At 50.4% G+C, this 21247-nt stretch overlaps 1 protein-coding gene across 1 annotated transcript in view; it reads left to right on the top strand.

Annotated features, from left to right (window-relative positions):
• Positions 1 to 21247, top strand: part of LOC147710170 (E3 ubiquitin-protein ligase TRIM39-like) — a 99174-nt gene that overhangs the window by 46249 nt on the left and 31678 nt on the right. Inside the window, exon 4 of the mRNA XM_086920861.1 lies at positions 7385 to 7407. Coding sequence (XP_086776987.1) covers positions 7385 to 7407 — 23 coding nt within the window. The remainder of the gene's footprint in view (positions 1 to 7384; positions 7408 to 21247) is intronic.

Here is a 21247-nt window from a genome sequence, read left to right as displayed (position 1 = left end):
GTATAGCATGGAATATCCCACGTTCAATTCTCGGAGCTTGGCCTTAACAGATGTAAATTCCTTCCTCGCTTGTTGAACCGCCACTGTGTGATCCGGGTAGAATTCTAGGGTGTTTCCTTGATGCGTAATTTTCCCTTTCTCACGTGCCAGCCGCAGAATGGTGTCTCTGTCGCGGTAATTGAGGATACGTGCCACTATCGGCCTTGGAGTCGCTCCTGGTTTTGGTGTTGGCGCCAAGGATCTGTGGGCTCTTTCAACTATGAAAATGTGAGAGAGCGCCTCTGTGCCAAAAATGTCTCTGCATAGTTGCTCGATGTAAATCTCCATCTTGCCCGTGTTTGTGGATTCTGGCAGGCCCGTGATTCGTACATTACTGCGTCTCGAGCGCGCTTCCAAATCTTCCTCCTTTTGCTTTAATCACCTCCAGGACGCGTTCCATTCCGGTGCACTTGCTGGTCGTGGCTCGTGATTCATCCTCCACTGTGGATATTCTGGCTTCGGCGTCATTCAGTCTTTCCCCATGTTTCTCAAGTTTGTCAGACATCCCGTCCATTCTGCATGTGAGGTTATCTAGTTTCCCGTTTATGTCTTGTACATTTGCTTGTATGGACAGTAATATCTTCTCCATGTTGGATATAGGTTCCATAGCTGGCGCCCCTTCCCCTTCCGGTGCGTGTTCCGTGACTTTTGGTGCTTTTTTGTTCTCAAAAGAGATTTTTTGCTGCTGTTTATCCGGCTTCCCCATCTTAGGTGTTTCAGGAGGTTCCGTAGTCGCCTGTTGACGCTTGGGTCTGGTGGTCCTGGTAGCCGCCACCGCAGTCACACCCTGAGTGACGATCCCGTCACAGCGCAGTGGTTCACCAGTACCTTCGATTACGTGCTCTCTCCTCTCGCCTATCAGGAGCTGCTTGCAACTACAGTTCTCCAGCGGTGGGTGCCCGCACTTGTCGGATCTGTCACCTCAAAGCAGTCTATAAACACCACTATTTGGCCCCCTTCAAATCAGACCTTCCGATGTTACAGGGTTTTAGTTGCTCCGCCGAAATGCTGAGCGTAGCAGCACGTGTATTTTGATGTGCACAGGATGACAGGGTATCCCTGCTCCAGAGTTGCCGCTTGATATGTGTACCTTCCCAGTCAGGGCCTGCGTTCCCTAAGACTATGCTCGGCACTATGTGGCACCGCAATCCGCCTCAGTGGTGCTGTTTCACCGCGCGTGCGTCACACAGAGACCTGGGCCATAGACTGCTGGCAGCACGCTCGCATCCATGCGTCGGCCCCTGCCGCGATCTGGGGGGTGTCAGCAGGGGGGGCCAGCAGTGGCGTCGCGCCGTGTCCGTGAACCGGCGGTCAAGATGCCTCGCTGATCAGGGTTCGTGATTGTACCTTATTCACCGAGTGGTATAGTCACTGCGCGCTTCGGTTCAGATGTGCCATCCGTTGTGCCTTGACTCCGACGTTGATGTCTGTGCCATCCAGCCTGAATTGTGCCTGTCTCCGGTCCCCACATCAATGCTCCTCGTTGCGCCCATGGGCGCCGCCATTTTGACCATCGCCGGCCCGTGTTTCTTAAAGGGGCCACTCACCGTTTCACCGCGTTAGTTCCCGGTCACTCGGTCATTTTATAATCGGTGAGCCTGTGGTCATGTGGGCAGAACGCACATACCATCGTTTGATGAGTCTCAGAGGGCCATCCTCTTTAAACTCAAACGCTCTGGTGGTCGTAGATTTGCCACCCTTGCCCCCTGTCTATGGAACACCTTTCCCCTGGAGATCCGATCTTGCCAAGACCTTCTACCTTTTCGGAAAGCTCTGAAGACCTGGCTCTTTAGACAAGCTTTTTAATCCACCTCCTCCTCCACCTTAGGTTGTGTTACTGTCAATTTTAGCGCCAAGAAACTAATCAGTGTTAGCGCGCTTTATAAGTGACTTAATAACATAACATAACATAACATAACATCCTGATCGCGGTGTCGTGGCAATCAGCAGTCGCTCGCGGCGTCAGCCGCCATCTTGTCATCTCTCGCCACACACAGCAGAGATTTGCACCGATTCATATCGATATAGCGCAGCATGGGCACCTTGACTCGCCGCATTAGGGGCGGTATGTATTCATCTCCCCGAATCTGTGGTCATTGGTTGTCTTGGGGGTCGAAATAGATTGCTCTAGTCGCGTTCTGTGAGCCGCCCGGTGGAGCTGTGTAATTACCCAGCCATTCCGCTGTGCGCCCCCTAGCGCCTCCCCTTCTAATGTGTTTACTTGTCTCCTGATGCAGGTGGCCACTTAGATCACATGCACCAAACCTCTTGTCAGCTAATTAACCAGGAATTTGAAATCGGTAATGGAAAGCTCACTGCGTTTTTTGTTATCCCAGATAAAGACAGAGATTGCCACAGAGAACTCTTTAGTTTGAAGAATAGTAACAATTTTATATTACGGGTAACCCCTGATTATATTACAGTGTGCGAAATAAATGTTGGCAAATTGCTGCCCTGCAGCAATAGAAATTTGATTTACAACTGGATTATTTTAAAACAGTAAACGGCAACCAAATTCCTCAACAATATGGTTTAGGGTGGGATTAGAGGTGTAAACATCCTTATTGTGGTCATACCCTGTCACTTTAACAGTGAAGCTCTGCTCAAATAAGTTGATTAGTTGAAAGCCAAGAAGCTTCCTGAGAAGTAGCTCCATGTAAAGGGCACTAGATGATGGTGACAGAGAACATCCAAAACATCCCTCCGAGGGCGACTGGGAGCATCCCTCGGAGGGTGACGGAGAGCAACCCTCCCAGGGTGACAGAGAGCCTCCCTCGGAGGGTGACAGGGAGCCTCCCTCGCAGGGTGACAGAGAGCCTCCCTCGGAGGGTGACCGGGAGCCTACCTCGCAGGGTGACAGAGAGCCTACCTCGCAGGGTGACAGAGAGCCTCCCTCGCAGGGTGACAGAGAGCCTCCCTCGGAGGGTGACGGAGATCCTCCCTCAGAGGGTGACAGAGAGCCTCCCTCTGCGGGTGACGGAGATCCTCCCTCTGCGGGTGACGGAGATCCTCCCTCTGCGGGTGACAGAGAGCATCCCTCTGAGGGTGATGGAGAGCATCCCTCTGAGGGTGACAGAGAGCATCCCTCTGAGGGTGATGGAGAGCAACCCTCTGACGGTCTCAGCGAGCATCCCTCTGAGGGTGACAGAGAGCATCCCTCTGAGAGTGACAGAGAGCCTCCCTCTGTGGGTGACGGAGAGCATCCCTCTGAGGGTGAGAGAGAGCATCCCTCTGAGGGTGACAGAGAGCATCCCTCTGAGGGTGACAGAGAGCATCCCTCCGAGGGTGACGGTGAGCCTCCCTCCGAGGGTGACGGAGAGCCTCCCTCCGAGGGTGACGGAGAGCATCCCTCTGAGGGTGACAGAGAGCATCCCTCTGAGGGTGACAGAGAGCATCCCTCTGAGGGTGACTGAGAGCCTCCCTCTGAGGGTGACAGAGAGCATCCCTACGAGGGTGACAGAGAGCATCCCTCCGAGGGTGACGGAGAGCATCCCTCTGAGGGTGACGGAGAGCATCCCTCTGAGGGTGACGGTGAGCCTCCCTCCGAGGGGGATGGAGAGCCTCCCTCCGAGGGTGACGGAGAGCATCCCTCTGAGGGTGACAGAGAGCATCCCTCTGAGGGTGACTGAGAGCCTCCCTCTGAGGGTGACAGAGAGCATCCCTACGAGGGTGACAGAGAGCATCCCTCCGAGGGTGACGGAGAGCATCCCTCTGAGGGTGACGGAGAGCATCCCTCTGAGGGTGACGGTGAGCCTCCCTCCGAGGGTGACGGTGAGCCTCCCTCCGAGGGTGACGGTGAGCCTCCCTCCGAGGGTGACGGTGAGCATCTCTCTGAGGGTGACGGAGAGCATCCCTCTGAGGGTGACGGAGAGCATCCCTCTGAGGGTGACGGAGAGCATCCCTCTGAGGGTGACGGAGAGCATCCCTCTGAGGGTGACGGAGAGCATCCCTACGAGGGTGACGGAGAGCATCCCTCCGAGGGTGACGGAGAGCATCCCTCCGAGGGTGACGGAGAGCAACCCTCTGAGGGTGCCGGAGAGCATCCCTCTGTGGGTGACTGAGAGCATCCCCCGGAGGGTGACAGAGAGAATCCCTCCAAGGGTGACAGAGAGCGTCCCTCTAAGTGTGACAGAGAGCGTCCCTCTAAGTGTGACAGAGAGCATCCCTCTGAGGGCAACAGGGAGAATCCCTCCGAGGGCAACAGGGAGCGTCCCTCCGAGGGCAACAGGGAGCATCCCTCTGAGGGTGACCGAGAGCCTCCTTGGAGGGTGACCGAGAGCATCCCTCTGAGGGTGACAGAGAGCCTCCATTCACCAGCTGTGAACCTGGCGTCACCCTCTAAACGGTACGTTTAACTCCTTATACTGACATGAACTTGTAATATAGCCACGCCGCATGCAAGTCATAGACAACTTGTCATAAAGAGTGCAATAGTCCAAATCCTTTACTCTTGCCTCGTTCTTCCTTAAAGTTGTATAGAGGGTCTTTCATCTCAGCCCCTTCAATCCACCAGCTCACCCCAAGCTGGGATGAATTAATCCAGTAATTGGCGGGAGCTTCACACAAGCAGATCCTTTAAAAGTCCATAACTGCCAAGAGGTGGTCACGGGTCTTTGTCCTTCCTGGGCAGCTGTGATCTCATTTCATAGATGGTTGCCACTTACACAGACTCCTCTAGTACTCCTTCTGCCTGTACCTCCTTCCCCTGCACGGCACTCTTCTAGTACCCCCTGTGTACCTCCTCCTGCAGGGGATTCTTCTAGTACCCCTCCCTTGTACCTCCTTCTGCAGGGCACTCCTCTAGTACCCCTTCTTCTTGTACGTCCTCCTGCGGGGCACTCTTCTAGTACCCCTTCTGCTCGTACCTCCTCCTGCAGGGCACTCTTCTAGTACCCCTTCCTTGTACCCCTTCCTTGTACCTCCTCCTGCAGGGCACTCTTCTAGTACCCCCTGTGTACCTCCTCCTGCAGGGGATTCTTCTAGTACCCCTCCCTTGTACCTCCTTCTGCAGGGCACTCCTCTAGTACCCCTTCCTTGTACCTCCTCCTGCAGGGCACTCTTCTAGTACCCCTTCTTCTTGTACCTCCTACTGCAGGGCACTCTTCTAGTACCCCTTCTTCTTGTACCTCCTCCTGCAGGGCACTCTTCTAGTACCCCTTCTTCTTGTACCTCCTCCTGCAGGGCACTCTTCTAGTACCCCTTCCTTGTACCCCTTCCTTGTATCTCCTCCTGCGGGGCACTCTTCTGGTACCCCTTCTGCTCGTACCTCCTACTGCAGGGCACTCTTCTAGTACCCCTTCTTCTTGTACCTCCTACTGCAGGGCACTCTTCTAGTACCCCTTCTTCTTGTACCTCCTCCTGCAGGGCACTCTTCTAGTACCCCTTCCTTGTACCCCTTCCTTGTATCTCCTCATGCGGGGCACTCTTCTGGTACCCCTTCTGCTCGTACCTCCTCCTGCAGGGCACTCTTCTAGTACCCCTTCCTTGTACCTCCTCCTGCGGGGCACTCTTCTAGTACCCCTTCTGCTCGTACCTCCTCCTGCAGGGCACTCTTCTAGTACCCCTTCCTTGTACCCCTTCCTTGTACCTCCTCCTGCAGGGCACTCTTCTAGTACCCCTTCCTTGTACCTCCTCCTGCGGGGCACTCTTCTAGTACCCCTTCCTTGTACCTCCTCCTGCAGGGCTCTCTTCTACCCCTTCCTTGTACCTCCTCCTGCAGGGCTCTCTTCTAGTACCCCTTCTTCTTGTACCTCCTCCTGCAGGGCACTCTTCTAGTACCCCTTCCTTGTACCTCCTCCTGCAGGGCTCTCTTCTACCCCTTCTGCTCGTACCTCCTCCTGCAGGGCTCTCTTCTAGTACCCCTTCTTCTTGTACCTCCTCCTGCAGGGCACTCTTCTAGTACCCCTTCCTTGTACCCCTTCCTTGTATCTCCTCCTGCGGGGCACTCTTCTGGTACCCCTTCTGCTCGTACCTCCTCCTGCAGGGCACTCTTCTAGTACCCCTTCCTTGTACCTCCTCCTGCGGGGCACTCTTCTTGTACCCCTTCCTTGTACCTCCTCCTGCATGGGCACTCTTCTAGTACCCCTTCTGCTCGTACCTCCTCCTGCAGGGCTCTCTTCTAGTACCCCTTCTTCTTGTACCTCCTCCTGCAGGGCACTCTTCTAGTACCCCTTCCTTGTACCCCTTCCTTGTACCTCCTCCTGCAGGGCACTCTTCTAGTACCCCTTCCTTGTACCTCCTCCTGCGGGGCACTCTTCTAGTACCCCTTCCTTGTACCTCCTCCTGCAGGGCTCTCTTCTACCCCTTCCTTGTACCTCCTCCTGCAGGGCTCTCTTCTAGTACCCCTTCCTTGTACCTCCTCCTGCAGGGCACTCTTCTAGTACCCCTTCCTTGTACCTCCTCCTGCAGGGCACTCTTCTAGTACCCCTTCCTTGTACCTCCTCCTGCAGGGCACTCTTCTAGTACCCCTTCCTTGTACCTCTTCCTGCGGGGCACTCTTCTAGTACCCCTTCCTTTTTCCTCCTCCTGCAGGGGATTCTTCTAGTACCCCTTCCTTGTACCTCCTCCTGCAGGGCACTCTTCTAGTCCCCCCTTCTTCTTGTGCCTCATCCTGCAGGGCACTGTTCTACCCCTTCGGCTCTTAACTACTCCTTCATGGCACTCTTTTAGTAATGCTTCTGCTCGTTCCTTACTCTTCTGAAGAACACTCTTCTTGTATCCCTGCTGTTCATACTTCCTCCTGCAACGCCTGTTACCTGTAATGCTATTATTATAATAAAACATGGCGCACCAGGATCTACAACGAGGACTTCTGGCAGATTATTCACTGTTAATGTAATAAATAAGTGGCAGAAAACGAAGGTGAAGCTCAACTCTCAAAAGGGCGAGCTGCCTCGGTCTTCTTGGCACTGAATTTACTACCTCTGAAGCCAGGGGTCGCACAAGCAGTGACAGGTCACAAGTGGCAATTCAGGAGTCGCAGCTGCAACCCCTGGCAAGTCCTAAATAATGCCCAGGCATGAGACCCTGTTGAGAAAATCATACAATGTGTCAAGTGACTCCATTCAGAATATCAGAATGTGATGTGTTTTGTGACTCCATTCAGAATGACACTGTGCTGTGTCATTACCATTCAGAATATCAGTTTCTGCTATGTGATTTGTCGACATTCAGAACGTCACATTCTGTGCTTGGTCATGCGATGCCACAGAATGTGCTGTGTCATGTGACCCCAGCCACTGTTTTCTAATACTAGATCGATTGAAGTGTTTCACTCCTACAAATACTATCATAACTTTAACATCTTCTCTGGAAACTGATTTCACTTTGTTTCTCTGTTTTGCAGGATGTCAGAAGCACCCTAAGCAGGTAAGGCTGGTTTATTATTCTCCTCTCAGTGTGTAAGGTGCAGGTCTCACTGCTGCAGTGTGTAAATGCCACTACTAAGTTCACACAAAGTGCGAAGAAACTTTCAGATCCTCATAAAATCACTTTGTATCCTCAAAAAAAACTCTTAAGTCCTCAGAAAATACATTTGATTCCTCTGAAAACTTCAGTCCTCTGAAAACTCCCTTGTATCATCAGGAAATGCTCTTAAATCTTCCTAAATCCCTGTAAGTCATCAGAAAACTCCTTTGAATCTTGAAATAATTGCTACAGAAATGAGCTGCTGTCCTCACAAAACCTATTTGTATCTATAAAACCTACCTGAAGTCCTCAGAGTTCCCTGAACACACAGAAAACTAATGCACATTCTGGAAACTTCCCCTTCGGTTTCTTCAATTAGGAGTTGTGGAAAAACGAATTCAAAGTTTCCGAACTACGATGCCAGTCTTCAAAACATCCCTTCTCTGCTTCCAAACAGCGTTGAAATATAATTAAAGCCATGTTCAGGCCTCATTCTTTAGTAAATTCCCTCCAATCTCGCCATCTTTGGGACTGTTTGCGTAATGTTTCCTTGCTGCTGTGTTACTCAATGTCCTCTTTGCGTAGTGTCCACGCTTATTCACATTCTTAAGTTGTCTGCGTACACCCTTGGAATATCATGGCACGCCCGTTAGCGTGTATGGTTAGTGTATGGTTTGCTACATCTATTCGCCCACGTCGCAACCAGGCGAATCCTCAGGGTCACCGCCCTCTATCTGTTGCAGCTCATTTAAGAGGTTTTCCCAACATGCTGCTATGGGTTCTCAACGCAGTTCTAACGTTTCTTCATGCTTGATGGAGATGCTTTCGGACTTGACCCATGCTAACAATGAGTGACGCCATGCCCGTACATGTGGTGGGTCCACCACTTTCCACCATCTAGTTAGGAGCCTTTTAGCTACTATTATTCCCAAGTCTAGGAACCTAGACACTACTTTGGTGGCAGGCGTCCTCCTGAATTGATTCAGGAGGTATACAAAAGGTAGTGCTCGACCTGTGCATGTGTATAATATCCTGGTTATCGTATTCCAGTACACTCCTATTCGGGGGCAGCTCCATAACATGTGTACTAGTTCAGCTCCTGGGGGTGTTGTTTGTTTGTTGGGGTTGGTAGGATTCCTCAGGGCGCTTGCTGTGATCCATTTAGTGAAGTTGTCCACTGCTTGTTCCGTGTCCTTGTGGAGGTAGGTAGGTGAAAGTTGAGGGTGTTGATCCAGCGTTGTTCTGATGCTTTGGACCGGCTACGACATGTTTCGCTGGCAGTGGAGGTGGGGGTTTTGAGGGGCTCTGAGATGATGAAGTGGACGCTGTGGTGGTCGGTCCAGGTGAGCTATTCAGTGTGGGTGTAAAGATAGGGTCAAGCGTGTCTCCTGTGATGTGAGTGGGGTTGGTGACTAATTGCTCAATTTTGAGGTTGGCCATACTTTCTAGGATGTCAGCCGTGTTGGTGTCATCAATGTTTTCAAGGTGAAAGTTAAGGTCTCCAAGGAAGATAGTTTCACCTCAATAGTGATAGGAGCGATGAAGTTGGAGAAGGGGTTGCAGAAGGGAGGCCGGAGTCCCGGGGGTCTGTAGGTGAGGGTTTCTCCAATCGTGGGTTTACTGTTCGTTTGGAGTTGGAAGTTGAGGTGCTCCATGAAGGGGGTGGTGTTGTCTGTTGTGGTTGCACATTTGAGAGTCTGTTCGTGGTTTATGGCACTGATGATGCCATTTCTATTGGTCCTGTCTCGCTGCGTGATCCTGCATCCGTCTTATATGGCTGTGGTAATACTGGGTGCTGATGCGGGGTTCAGCCAGGTCTCTGTGATGAAGACGGTGTCTGGGGTGGTGATGGTTTTCCAGATTTCTGTGGCGTCTTTTCCAAGAGAGCGTGCGTTGTTCAGCAGGCAGTTGATGTCTCTGAAGGGTGTAGTATCGTGTGCAGCAGTCTAGTGTGTGTGATAGACTCGTGGGAGGAGCAGGAAAGGGAGGAGCAGGGAACCGGGAATAGGAAGTTAGTTACGAGTAGGACACAGATGAATAAAGACGTGTCGTCTACTACTCCTGGCTCCTGTCCTATTTGGGGGGGCATGACAATGGCGACGAGTGTGGGATCAATGCCGAAACCCACATTTGCCCAAAACCCCTGCCGTTTGTGAACGGCCCAAGACCAGAGAGCCTGCAGCCTGTGTCGGCGCCGAGTGCCAGAAGCGCGAAAACGAAACGCGCTACACGTCGCGCCTGAATGCTGCCCCACGATATGACAAGCGAGTGAAGTGAAGCTGCCCGTACAATCGGAGGGCCACCCGGAGCGTCTCCACCTCAAAACAAAGCGGCTGGAAGAAAGAAAACGGAGCGAAAAGCAGCACAGAGGTCTGAGAGCACCCGGGGACAGACTGCCACGATCGGCAGTGCAAGGGTGAGTCTCAAAGACCCATGAATTCAATTTAAAGTCCTGGCAAGTGAGCCAACTCCACGATCAGGCGATCGTGTGAAGCCCTGACTAGCAAGCGCTGTTGAGCGCTGGAGCCGCCTGAAGCCGAGCGCTGTTTGGCGCCCAAAATTGGGAGCTCACCCCCGATGCGTGAGATTTGGCACGCGGTCGCCAAGTGAGCGCGCGACCAAAGAAAAGTGAGGTGGGAGCCCACCCCGACCTCACCTGGATGCTGCAGCGCTGCAAAAAGGTGAAGGGACCTGGAGAAGAGTTGCTTCCTCTGATACCGGCTGTCGGTGAGGCCTGGACGAATCAGCACTGATTGGAATGAATGGAGAGGAAGTCTCGTGTGAACTGAGACTTCAGTGGCGGCGGCCATCTTGAAGTCAGGCAGCCTGTAGAGACACCCCTGTTCAAATGCCCAAGCGGCTATCTTTAAGTCAGGCAAGCAGAGTTTGGAAATGAGCATTGACAAAAACATCGGAAACAAGCATTGGCGCACAGAATAAACAAACACTGATAAATGCAATGAACAAGCACTGGCAATAGCAAACAGAATAAGCACATGCAAATGAAAGGGACAGAATATGAAAATAAGCACGAGCAAAAGCAACAATAAAGACAAACAAGCACGAGTACGGACAACAATAAAGTGAACAAACACGAGCGACTGCAAGAGAGCAAAATCAACAAACCCAAGTAAATGCAAAAGGGAAAGAAGAAAATAAGCACAAGTACAAACAACAAGTGGTGAAAGGAATAAAAGTGACCTGACATACAACAAGCACAAGCCAATACAAAACCTCGAATACAACAAACACAAGCAAATGCGGATCCCGAACGGAACAAGCACGAACAAAGGCAAGTACCAAAGTAAACTTCAGAACAACGTGAAGACAAATAATTAAAGGTAGAAGAAGCAAAAGCGGGAACTCGCAGAGCCACGAGTCACGCATGGTGCAGCTGAATGGTGGCCATCTGACCTCAGGAGATCCAAGCCTAACTCACTGAAGCATACCGAGACAGCCGCGCCAGGGGCGGACAACATACAATAGTCACCCAAGCGCAGCGAATCTTACCAAAACCAACGGGTCAGCAAAAGAAGGCAGGAAGAAAAGGGAACAGTCCTGTGACATTGTTATACATTTCACCATCATGTCGGTGAGAGAAGAAACACACACATCCAAACCCTGCATTGAAATACCACCCCCAGTGACGCAGACCAACAATCAGAGTTTGAGTCACCAATGGAACACGTGGCTGGAATCACTGGATGACTTTCTTGAAACAACCGGTGAGCAAAGGGACGGAAAACGTCTACTATTGCTACGTCAGCTTGTAGGTCACGAAGGCCGACGCTTAATCAGAACATTCTCAGCAAAAGACATAGACATATGGAAAACTCAAAGAGACGCTACGCGCCCACTTCGACACAAAGGAAGACGTGGATCATGAACGCATCGCCTTCAACGCGGCACGGCAGGAACCCGGAGAATCATTACCAAACTTCATAACAAGGCTAAAAAGTCTGGTGCACCACTGTCATTTCAACACATTTACAGATGAGGAAGCAGTTCGACTCCGGGTAATAGAAGGTTGTTCAAAACCTGACACAAAACGCAAGATCCTTCAAGGACAGTTCTCGCTAAAAGAAATCATCAGGAGGGCTGACGTTGGAGAGCGGATTAAAGCAAGACAATTAGCAAAAGGACTGCACCCGAATGCAAGTCACGAAGATAAAAGAAAGGAGACATCGCTCATGTCTGTGAAGAAAGTCCAAGAAACAAACAAAACTAGAAAGAGGGAGGGCGAAGGCAGAATAGAGATAAAACAGTGGAAGAAACCAAGTGACGTGAAACGCCCTGAGTCAACAATACAAAAGGCAGTGAAGGATGATTACGACAGCCTCACTGCTACGTCTTCATTGAATCATTCAACAGACATTACAAACTATTCGGATGAAGCATCAAGTGGGACAGACCACACAAAGGAGACAGATGACAGTCTGCTCAATGGATATGTAGAAAGGATCAAATACAGACGAGTGGACAAGTCACGCCAACTCTGGACACCGGTATACGAACACACTCGAGCAACCCACTGCCCATCAAATGTCGTAGACACTTCTGAAGAAGCACTCAGCAGGAGGACACATTACACAAGTGTCACTGCTGTCAGTGCAACCAACGAACGAGAAGAAGAAACAAATCACATAAGGCGTGGTAAGGCACTCAGGAACCGAAAAGGGATAGGCATGTGCACTAAAGACATCCACGACAGTGAGAAAACTGGGAAGAGACAGTTAATGTCATGTGAGAGGGACAAAGACCAAATGCTCCACGACCAGACCAAAGAAATAAACGCGTGGCTAGCAAATAACCTATCCACAGCAATAACACAAAGGACACTTCAAAAGCGACACTCACAAAAATGTCTCACAGATGACTCCGACTCCAGGAGCATGTCATCACAGACTACCAGCTCAAGAAATGTATCAGTCAAAACAATTTCAAAGAAACGTTCTCAGAGGAAATTAGCAAAGGCTCCTCCAACTCAGAAAGCATGTCTGTACGGTCACTCCAGTCAACCAGCACCTCTCACGTCAATGACTCAGAATATTTGATCACCCCACAATACAACACGTCATGTCAGTCACAATTATTTCAAGACATAAAGAATATCCCGGCACCCCTGAAGGGGTCAGCGAGGCTGACTCCACGCGCTTGCAGAAGGAAACCAGACATACGGGACAGCACCCACCGGGTGAGAAAGGACTATCCTACCACTCAGCAAGGAAGGCGAAATGGGTGGATAAGGAAGACACACACACGCCCGGATGATCAAAAAGTCCACCGGTCCCAAATGCGAGTGGGAGGGGGTGAGACAAACAGGGTCAACGAATGAGTCCCGAGACCAAACCGAGCCACCCATGTCAGATAGTGCCTTACTGCCTGGTATGCGCGACTCGGAACAAGAGGACACTGCTGCCCCCGACCGGAAGAGACAAAAGGAAGTAAGATCTCATGCAGATGTTCGGAAGAGAACCAGAACACCGTCCACTCTGGAAGAAGATTGAGCGTCAATCGAACGAGGGCTACCAAGAAAGACAGATTGTCGCTATCGAACTGAGCCATCAACTGTCACTTCACAAAAGGCAACCACGATTGCGTCAGAATCTGTAAATGAGTGGATAACTCGGAAGATTATTGGAAACCGCAACGAATCTGAGAACCAGAGGATCGCACACAATGTCTCGCACTTTCAAAGGTGCAATCCCGCAGTCAAGGATACTCTTGTCAAGGCAGCTGACAGCTCAAACAATGCAGTGTCTCCAACAGACTATACCTTGCCAACGCCTGAGGAGCTGACTGAGTATAAGCCTGGAACGGCAACGTATGTATGACCCATGCGGACAATCCGCAGACCTGTGCGGCCAGTCAAGGAACTATGAACATGTGTGAAGTTAATTCTGTTTGTTAAGAAAGGGGGAGATGTAGTATCGTGTGCAGCAGTCTAGTGTGTGTGATAGACTCGTGGGAGGAGCAGGAAAGGGAGGAGCAGGGAACCGGGAATGGGAAGTTAGTTACGAGTAGGACACAGATGAATAAAGACGTGTCGTCTACTACTCCTGGCTCCTGTCCTATTTGGGTGGGGCATGACAAAGGGGTTGGCCACGGCCCTGCTGTTGAGTGTGAGTGACTTGTTGTGGCTGATGAACGTGGTGTCAGTTATTTCTCTTCTGGTACAGGTAAATCGGCAGTTCCGGCAGGGGAAAGGGCCATCGGTGGTCCTGGGTGAAGCCTGGGCGCAGCAGTTGTTCTGGCATCCGGAGTCCAGGGCTCTAAGTTTGTCTGATGTGAAGCACAGGCAGTCCGTGGTGGGTGGAGACCTAGTGCAGAGCGAGGTCCATGCACAGCATACCCACTGTGCGCGTCTGCTGCGTGGGTGCGCTGTAGTGCCAATGGTGCCCATAGGGGGAAGACAGCAAGCACGAAGGGGAGGGACGCGTGAGGCGAGGTGTAGGGAGCGGCAGGGCTTCAGGTAGCAGAAGGGAGGTTTCTGGTGCAGGTTGGGCTGAGGAGAGAGCACCTGGCACGGTGTCAGGGGACAAAGCCACAGAGCACTGTAACTGAAACTGTGGGCGTAAGAGGGGTGACCCAGCCTCCTCCTGTTTCTGACGGGCATAAACAGGCTCACCCTTTGCCTAGGCTTTGCTCGGCCACTGCCCGCACAGCTCCCGCGAGGCGGGAGCCGCAGAAGGAATTAATCTGCTGTGAGGTGCGAAAAGGAGGTTGCTGGGAACTTTAGTTCCCTGAGGCCGATGGCGGCGCTGGCTCTGGTTCCCGAGTGGAGCTGGGAGAGTCGTGAGGCAGGAGTCCGGGGCCTAGAGAAGCAGGTGACGGAGCAGCAGATACTGCAGTGTCCCATCCTTGGTCTGTTGAAACTCTATCTACCCTCTATGACCATTGCTTGACATCAGTCTTTGTAAGTGCCTGGGTTAGATCCGTAAAGGCTGTCAAGTTCTTTGTGCACTTACCACAGTATGTCATCAAGCCTAGGAAACGTCCTACTCCTGTTATGAAAGTTGGTGTGAGTGCAGATTTCTTGTTTTTGACTTTGTTGGGATTCGGAGTCACCATTTCCGCTGAAAATCTCTGTTCCAGGAACTGATGTGTTGCTTTAGAAAGTCACACTTGAGGGTTTAGCCTAAGGCCGCTTGAAGGCACTGTAGGACTTTTTGGACACAATAACGATTGTCACATTGTGTGCCTACACCAAGATGTCATCACAGATGTTAATTATTCGAGTCAATCCATCTAGAAATTCTGGGATGGTGTTCTCAAAAACATCAGCGACACTGGAGATTCCGAAGTTTAATCTTGTGTATCGTCTCAGACCCAGGTGTGTGGAGAAGGACCTGATATATCATAAAGTGGGGTCGAGCATCAGCAGGTGATACCCTGACTTAAGATCTATTTTGGAGAACAAGCTAGCTCCTTTGATCTCATTTATTAGTCCATCCTTTGTAGGCGTGATATGTTGTTGTCTTTGGCATGCCTGATTTAGGAGGTGCACGGCCACACACAGCAACACCTCTCCTGGCTGTTTGGGCTTCCGGTTGACAACAGTTGTGAAAACCCAGGGAGTGACCCATAATCTCACCCGATGATGTCCGCCTCTTCCAGCCTTCATAGCTCCTCTTCCACTTTTGCCTGAAGTTGAATCGCCCCTCGGTGATGTCAATAGATTGATCGATCTGCAGATGCACAGTCTTTCCTTTCAAACACCCAATGCCACGAAACAGGCTATTGCTTTCCAGAAGATTGTCCAGCTCAGCAGTGGAGGCAGACTGAATCAGCTGAAGACTTGTAGCTGCCTGGCAGCATTCATGCACTCTTTGGTTATGTGCACCTTGGCTCTGACTGCTTGTTTCTCATGAGCGAGTTCCACTTTGAAGACTCCTGTTAAGGGTAGTGGGTTTGGATGTCTTTATCTACTTTGATTGATTATGAATTGAGCTCTCATCAGTTAACATGCACACACTGGCCAGGTCTTTTAGCCAGGCATAAAACTCATCCATTGATCCATCAAGGTTCGATCTCAATTGACAGAGTATGACATTTTCATAATTAGGGTGTACCAGGGGTGCAAAATATATGCACTCACCATGGAGTGTGAAGCAGACTGGACCGAAAAGGGTGTGTGAGAATCTGGAGCTCTCTCTTCCTCTCCTCCAAAACACCAGTGATTGCAAAGTACATGTATGTTCTGTCCAGGCACACCTTCCATGTAGGTGCCTGTGGAGAGGATGACCAAGAGATCACGAATGGACTGATGGTGAGGATGGAAGACATCTTGGGTGGTCTGGATGTGTGCATGCAGAGTGGAGCAGGCGGGTAGTCAGTCACACCTTGAGACTGGTGCCTACGGTGGCGATACTGCAGGGAGAACACATCTGCACCAGCCAGGAGTGGTGACCTGTGTTGCAGTGATGTCAAGAGCTGGGGCAGTTGGGGTTTGCATGTAATAAAAAAAAATAAAAAAAAGCTTCCAAAATGTAAATTACCCTTCTTTCCAAAAAGATGGGGATGCTTTAGTCCACAAGGGAAAACCAAATAGGATGATGGACGGAGTGTTGAACATTGCAAGCACTCACCCCCAGTCAACTGATCTGGGTTTAATCCATCATCATTCTTTAGCTCACTCCGCCACCCCAGTTCGACATGGCCATAGGCAAATCAGTCTGACCCTGTGCCTCATGGGAACAGCCCAGCCTGAACTGCCAAGCCATATCTTCCCTGGACCGGAAACAAACATCCTGGGACCGGTTTCTGGCTATTCAGCCGTCATCAGCCAGGCTAGCTTGAAGCTAGTGGCAAAGTGAGCAAGGGACCCATGTGTGGGTTATACCCTGCCAACTTAGGGCAAACAAAGCAAAACCAAAGGGGATGATGGACCGAGTGTTGAACATTGCAAGGGGGCAGACAGACCTTTGGTGTCACATTGGAGGTTGAGGCTAGGCACGATGTGTGGGCAGGTAACCCCCACACCTAGTAGCAATACAAAAGCTCCCTGGTGTCTAGTGGGCTTTCTGCCCTTCCACTAGAGCAGATTGGGATAAAGGCCTCATCTGTCCCCTGGGTTGGACAGAAAGACTGTTGTGGTTCATTTAAGGGGTTGGGTTAGGTCCAATGCCTAGGTCGGCCAATCCCACCCATTTCTCCCCCCAGAAATCATCCCTGGTGTCTACAGTGCTCCCCCTTTCCTTCCAGCAGCTAAACAAAATAAAAATAAAATTATAATAAACCATGGTTTATTATCATTTTATCTGGTATGACCTATCAGTGCGCGAGACAGTTTGGCTGGCCGTCACAGGCCTGCCAAACCATCAAGCGCACTTTGCATGTTCTCCACGCAGGCTGCATTACAGCCTGGATCGAGAACATGCCCACGCTCCCAGTGGGAGGGGGAACCAATAAATATCCTATCGGTGTATAACCATCTGGCCTTACACAGCAGCACTCTTCTGGACTTGGGTGAACTCCTATTAGGGGGTGACTTTAATATGACCATGCGTGATTCACTTGACTATCGACCCCCACGCCACGTGACCACTTCCCACACACATTTGATGGCCTTCTTTACAGCAATGGGATTGGTAGATGTATGGCAAACATACAATCCCATCACTCAGAATTTTACATTTCCCTCGGAGGCTCATTGGGCGTCTCTCCCGTATTTCCCTCCTACTCACTTTGGCCCACCACGTCTCGTGATTCCGAGAGATGCACCATTTGGCTAGGGGGATATCTGACGGCTCCCCCATTTGGGCTATATATATGGCATTGCTAAATGGAGCAAACACAAGGAGATGATAGACGGGGCACTGAAACATTTCAGACACTCACCCCAGTCACAGATCTGGGCTGAATCCATCATCATTCTTTAGCTCACTTTGCCACCTCGGTTCAGACCCAGCTATATGAAAATCAGTCTTGACCCTGTGCCTCATGGGAACAGTCCAGCCCGAATTGCCAAGCCAAGTCTTCCCTGAGCCAGAAGCATCCTGGGAGCGGTTTCTGGATAACACCTTGATCAGACAGGCTAGCTTGAATTCAGTGGCAAAGTGAGCAAAAGACCCATGTCTTGGCATACCCTGCCAACTTAGGGCGAACAAAGCAAACACAAGGAGATGATGGACGGCGCGCCAAAACTTTTCCGACACTCACCCCCAGTCACAGATCTGGGTTGAATCCATCATCATTCTTTAGCTCACTTCGCCACCTCAGTTCAGACCCAGCTATATGCAAATCAGTCTTGACCCTGTGCCCCATGGGAACAGTCCAACCCAAATTGCCAAGTCAGGTCTTCCCAGAACCGGAAAAAAGCATTCTTCAACCCGTTTCTGGGTAACACCCTTCATCAGCCAGGCTAGCTTGAATTCAGTGGCAAAGTAAGCAAGGGACCCACGTCTGGCCATACCCTTCCAACTTAGGGCGAACAAAGCAAACACAAGGAGATGATGTATGGAGTGCCAAAACGTTTCAGACACTCACCCCCAGTCACAGATCTGGATTGAATCCATCATAATTTTTTAGCTCGCTTCGCAACCTCAGTTCAGACCCAGCTATATGCAAATCAGTTTTGACTCTGTGCCTAATGGGAAAAGTCCAGCCCGAATTGCCAAGCCAGATCTTCCCTCAACCGGAATCAAGCATCCTGGGACCGGTTTCTGTGTAACACCCTTCATCAGTTAGGCTAGTTTGAATTCAGTGGCAAAGTGAGCAAGGGACCCACGTCTGGGAAAAGGCGATTCGATGAGTTACCGGGATCGCTCAGGGCACCAGGGTGTTTCTTGCAGATCCTCAAGATATTGCGAATACCTTCTCAGATTACTACAAGCACCTATACTCCCCAGTCGGGGCTACGAATATGTGACATTCCCACGACTTTCTCTGTTATTTACGACTTCCTACACTTCCTACTGAAGACAGAGCCTTCATGGAAAGTGATCCTACAAAGGACACAATTGCCCAAGCGATTCGCAATATCGCATCAGGCAAAGCAATGTGTCCGAACGTGCTCCCGATATAGTTATACAAGATTACTATGACTCATATTGCACCGCAATTACTTTAAATGTACTTGGAGAGTCGGGAAAAGGGGGTGCTCTCCAGAGACCAAAGGCTCGCTTCCATTATGGTCCTCCATAAGGAGGGTAGGCCAGCTGGGGACTGCTCCTCCTGCAGACCCATTTCCCTCCTCAACGCTGAGATCAAAATGTTGGTGAAACTATTAGCCCTTAGATGAATACAAATTATTACCAAATTGGTGCAGCCACACCAGTCCTGTTTCACGCCAGGTAGAAACACGACCATCAATCTGCGATGTCTCTACGGAATGTTGGGGGTCGCACTTTCTATACAAGAAGACGCAACTATTTTGTCCCTTAATGCTCGTATGGCGTTCGACACTGTGGAATGGCTATACCTTTTTGCTGTGCTGGAACGGATGAGCTTCGACCCCAAGTTCTTGTCCTGGGTACGATTATTATACACCAATTCCCTGGCCTGGGTAGTCGTTCATGCGAAAACCTCTAGATAATTCCCCTTAAGGTGTGAGACCACAACAGGCTTGCCCACTTTCGCCTCTCTTGTTTGCCCTAGTTCTAGAACCACTTACGACCTGTGAATTCTCTGACCCTTTGATACGTGGCCTACACTGGATGGAGGAGTGGGAATACATAATTTCTCTGTGCGCTGACATTATATTATTGTATATAGCAGCTCCCGCGTCTCCCTGAGCCGTATACTGGAAATAATCACAACCTTCGGTAGATACTTGGGATACACCATTAAGTGGTCTAAATGGACGCTATTTGTTCTCTGTGGGTACTCTTCTTGACAAGATAGGGGATGTGTGGCAAGGGTAGTTTCTGATGGCTTCCGATATTTGGTATCTATGTCACCACCGATCCCGACTCATTCTATGACAATAATCTCCAGGGTCCCCTACAGAATCTCAGGAGAGACGTTTGCCACTGGAGGGCCCTGTCCTTGTCCCTTCTTGGACGAGCTGCTTTGTCCAAGATGATGGCACTGCAGCGGTTTCTTTACTTGTGCAAAATGCACCATTCTCAGTCCCCGATACCTACTTCCAGACTATAGAGACTAAATTAAGGACCTTGTTGTGGGAAGGGGTGCCACTCATATAGCCCTCAAAAAACTGACACATGACTCGTATGACGGTGGTATTACATTGCCCGACATCCACAGATACTACCAGGCAGCACAGCTCACCACTGTTAACCAATGGGTACATCGGCCTCCAGCCAATACGGCGTTTCATATGGACTGTTATGTGTTACGGCTACTTGAATACACACGATCACTGTACACTTCCCCATGTTATATGATCCTCACAGGACCCACAGCTCTTCCGGTCCAACTGTGGCACACAACTCTCAAAACACTGGACTGGAAGGGTAGGATCACCCATACAACACCACTATGGGATTACTGGGCACATTAGGCCGAAGACCCGGCTTTGATAAATGGGACCTGATAGGTTTCTCCAGGGAGGGAGATTGATGGAGGGGTGGAACAGTTTTGCCGTTTCCTGATTTACAGCATGAATATTACCTCGTCGACCCAGAAACCTTCTGATACCTTCATGTCCACCACACTTTATGGCAGCCACGTATATATACCCATCAGTAGGCTAATTCCTTATTTGGATGTAACACAATACGAGTAGGTTTGAGTGAGAATAGTTCTTTTTATTTGTCACATGATTTGAGTCCATTTCACTAATTATAATTTTTTCATAGAAAACGTTGTAAAAGAAAGAGAACAGCTGACGCTCACAACCCTTTCTCTACTTGTCCTTTTGAGTCTGAAAAGGTCCAGGGCTTTGAGCAAAATTCCCCCATAACTCTATGGATTCATTTCCAGATTCAGGATCTCTGGACCGTTCTTTTTTTTACCCTAAACTTTAATGGCAGCGGTCCCTAATGGGGAGGTCCTACCTGAAGCATCCCTGTTAGAAAACAGAATATTAGATGACTACATGGTATGCAAATCAATCTCCTTAACGTATAAAAAACTAATTAACAGTGCATCCGGCACATTGCTTCAGCTCCGGCAACGTTGGATACTGACATAGGAGACATGGAGGATGAGGACTGGCTGGTAGCCCTAGCCTCTCCCAAAGAGATGGCGATCAGATCACGATTTCGTCTGGTGCAACTCAAGATACCACACAGGGTGTATGTCTTTTGCAATACATTGGTCAAAATGGGAAGGAGCCCTGAATCAGCTTGCGTGCGGGGGTGTGGGGGAGAGGGCACCTCTTACCATATACTCTGGCACTGTCCAGCAATCCAGACTTATTGGACCTCAGTGCTGCCTGTATAAACAGTGTCAGAGGTGGGGGCTCGTCTCCCTCGGCGAAGTGCTGCCTCCTGAATGTGTGGGTGGCCACGGATCGGGGCCGCATGGAGCAAATATGAGTCACTCTAGACCTCATGGTCCCCAAAAGGAACATGGCAAGATTGTGGGGAGAAGAATCACCACCACAGCTCAAGGATTGGAGGCGTGATATGGACTACCCTATACCATGTCAGGAGCCAGGCTTCGTATTACAAGAGTCTCCATTGTAACGCTCTACCATCTCAGGAGCCAGGCATCTTATTACATGAGTCTACACTCTGTAAGCCTCTAAAATGTCAGGATCCAGGCATTGTATTACTGGTCTGCACTTTGTACACCTATCCCATGTCAGGAGCCAAGCGACATATTACAAGAGTCTACAGCCTGTGCCATGTCAGGAATCGGGATCGTATTACAGGGGCCTACACTCCGTACTCCT

Source organism: Lissotriton vulgaris, chromosome 5 (assembly GCF_964263255.1).
Source record: "Lissotriton vulgaris chromosome 5, aLisVul1.2, whole genome shotgun sequence".
Lineage (NCBI taxonomy): Eukaryota > Metazoa > Chordata > Amphibia > Caudata > Salamandridae > Lissotriton > Lissotriton vulgaris.
This window is presented reverse-complemented; position numbering and strand designations above follow the sequence as displayed.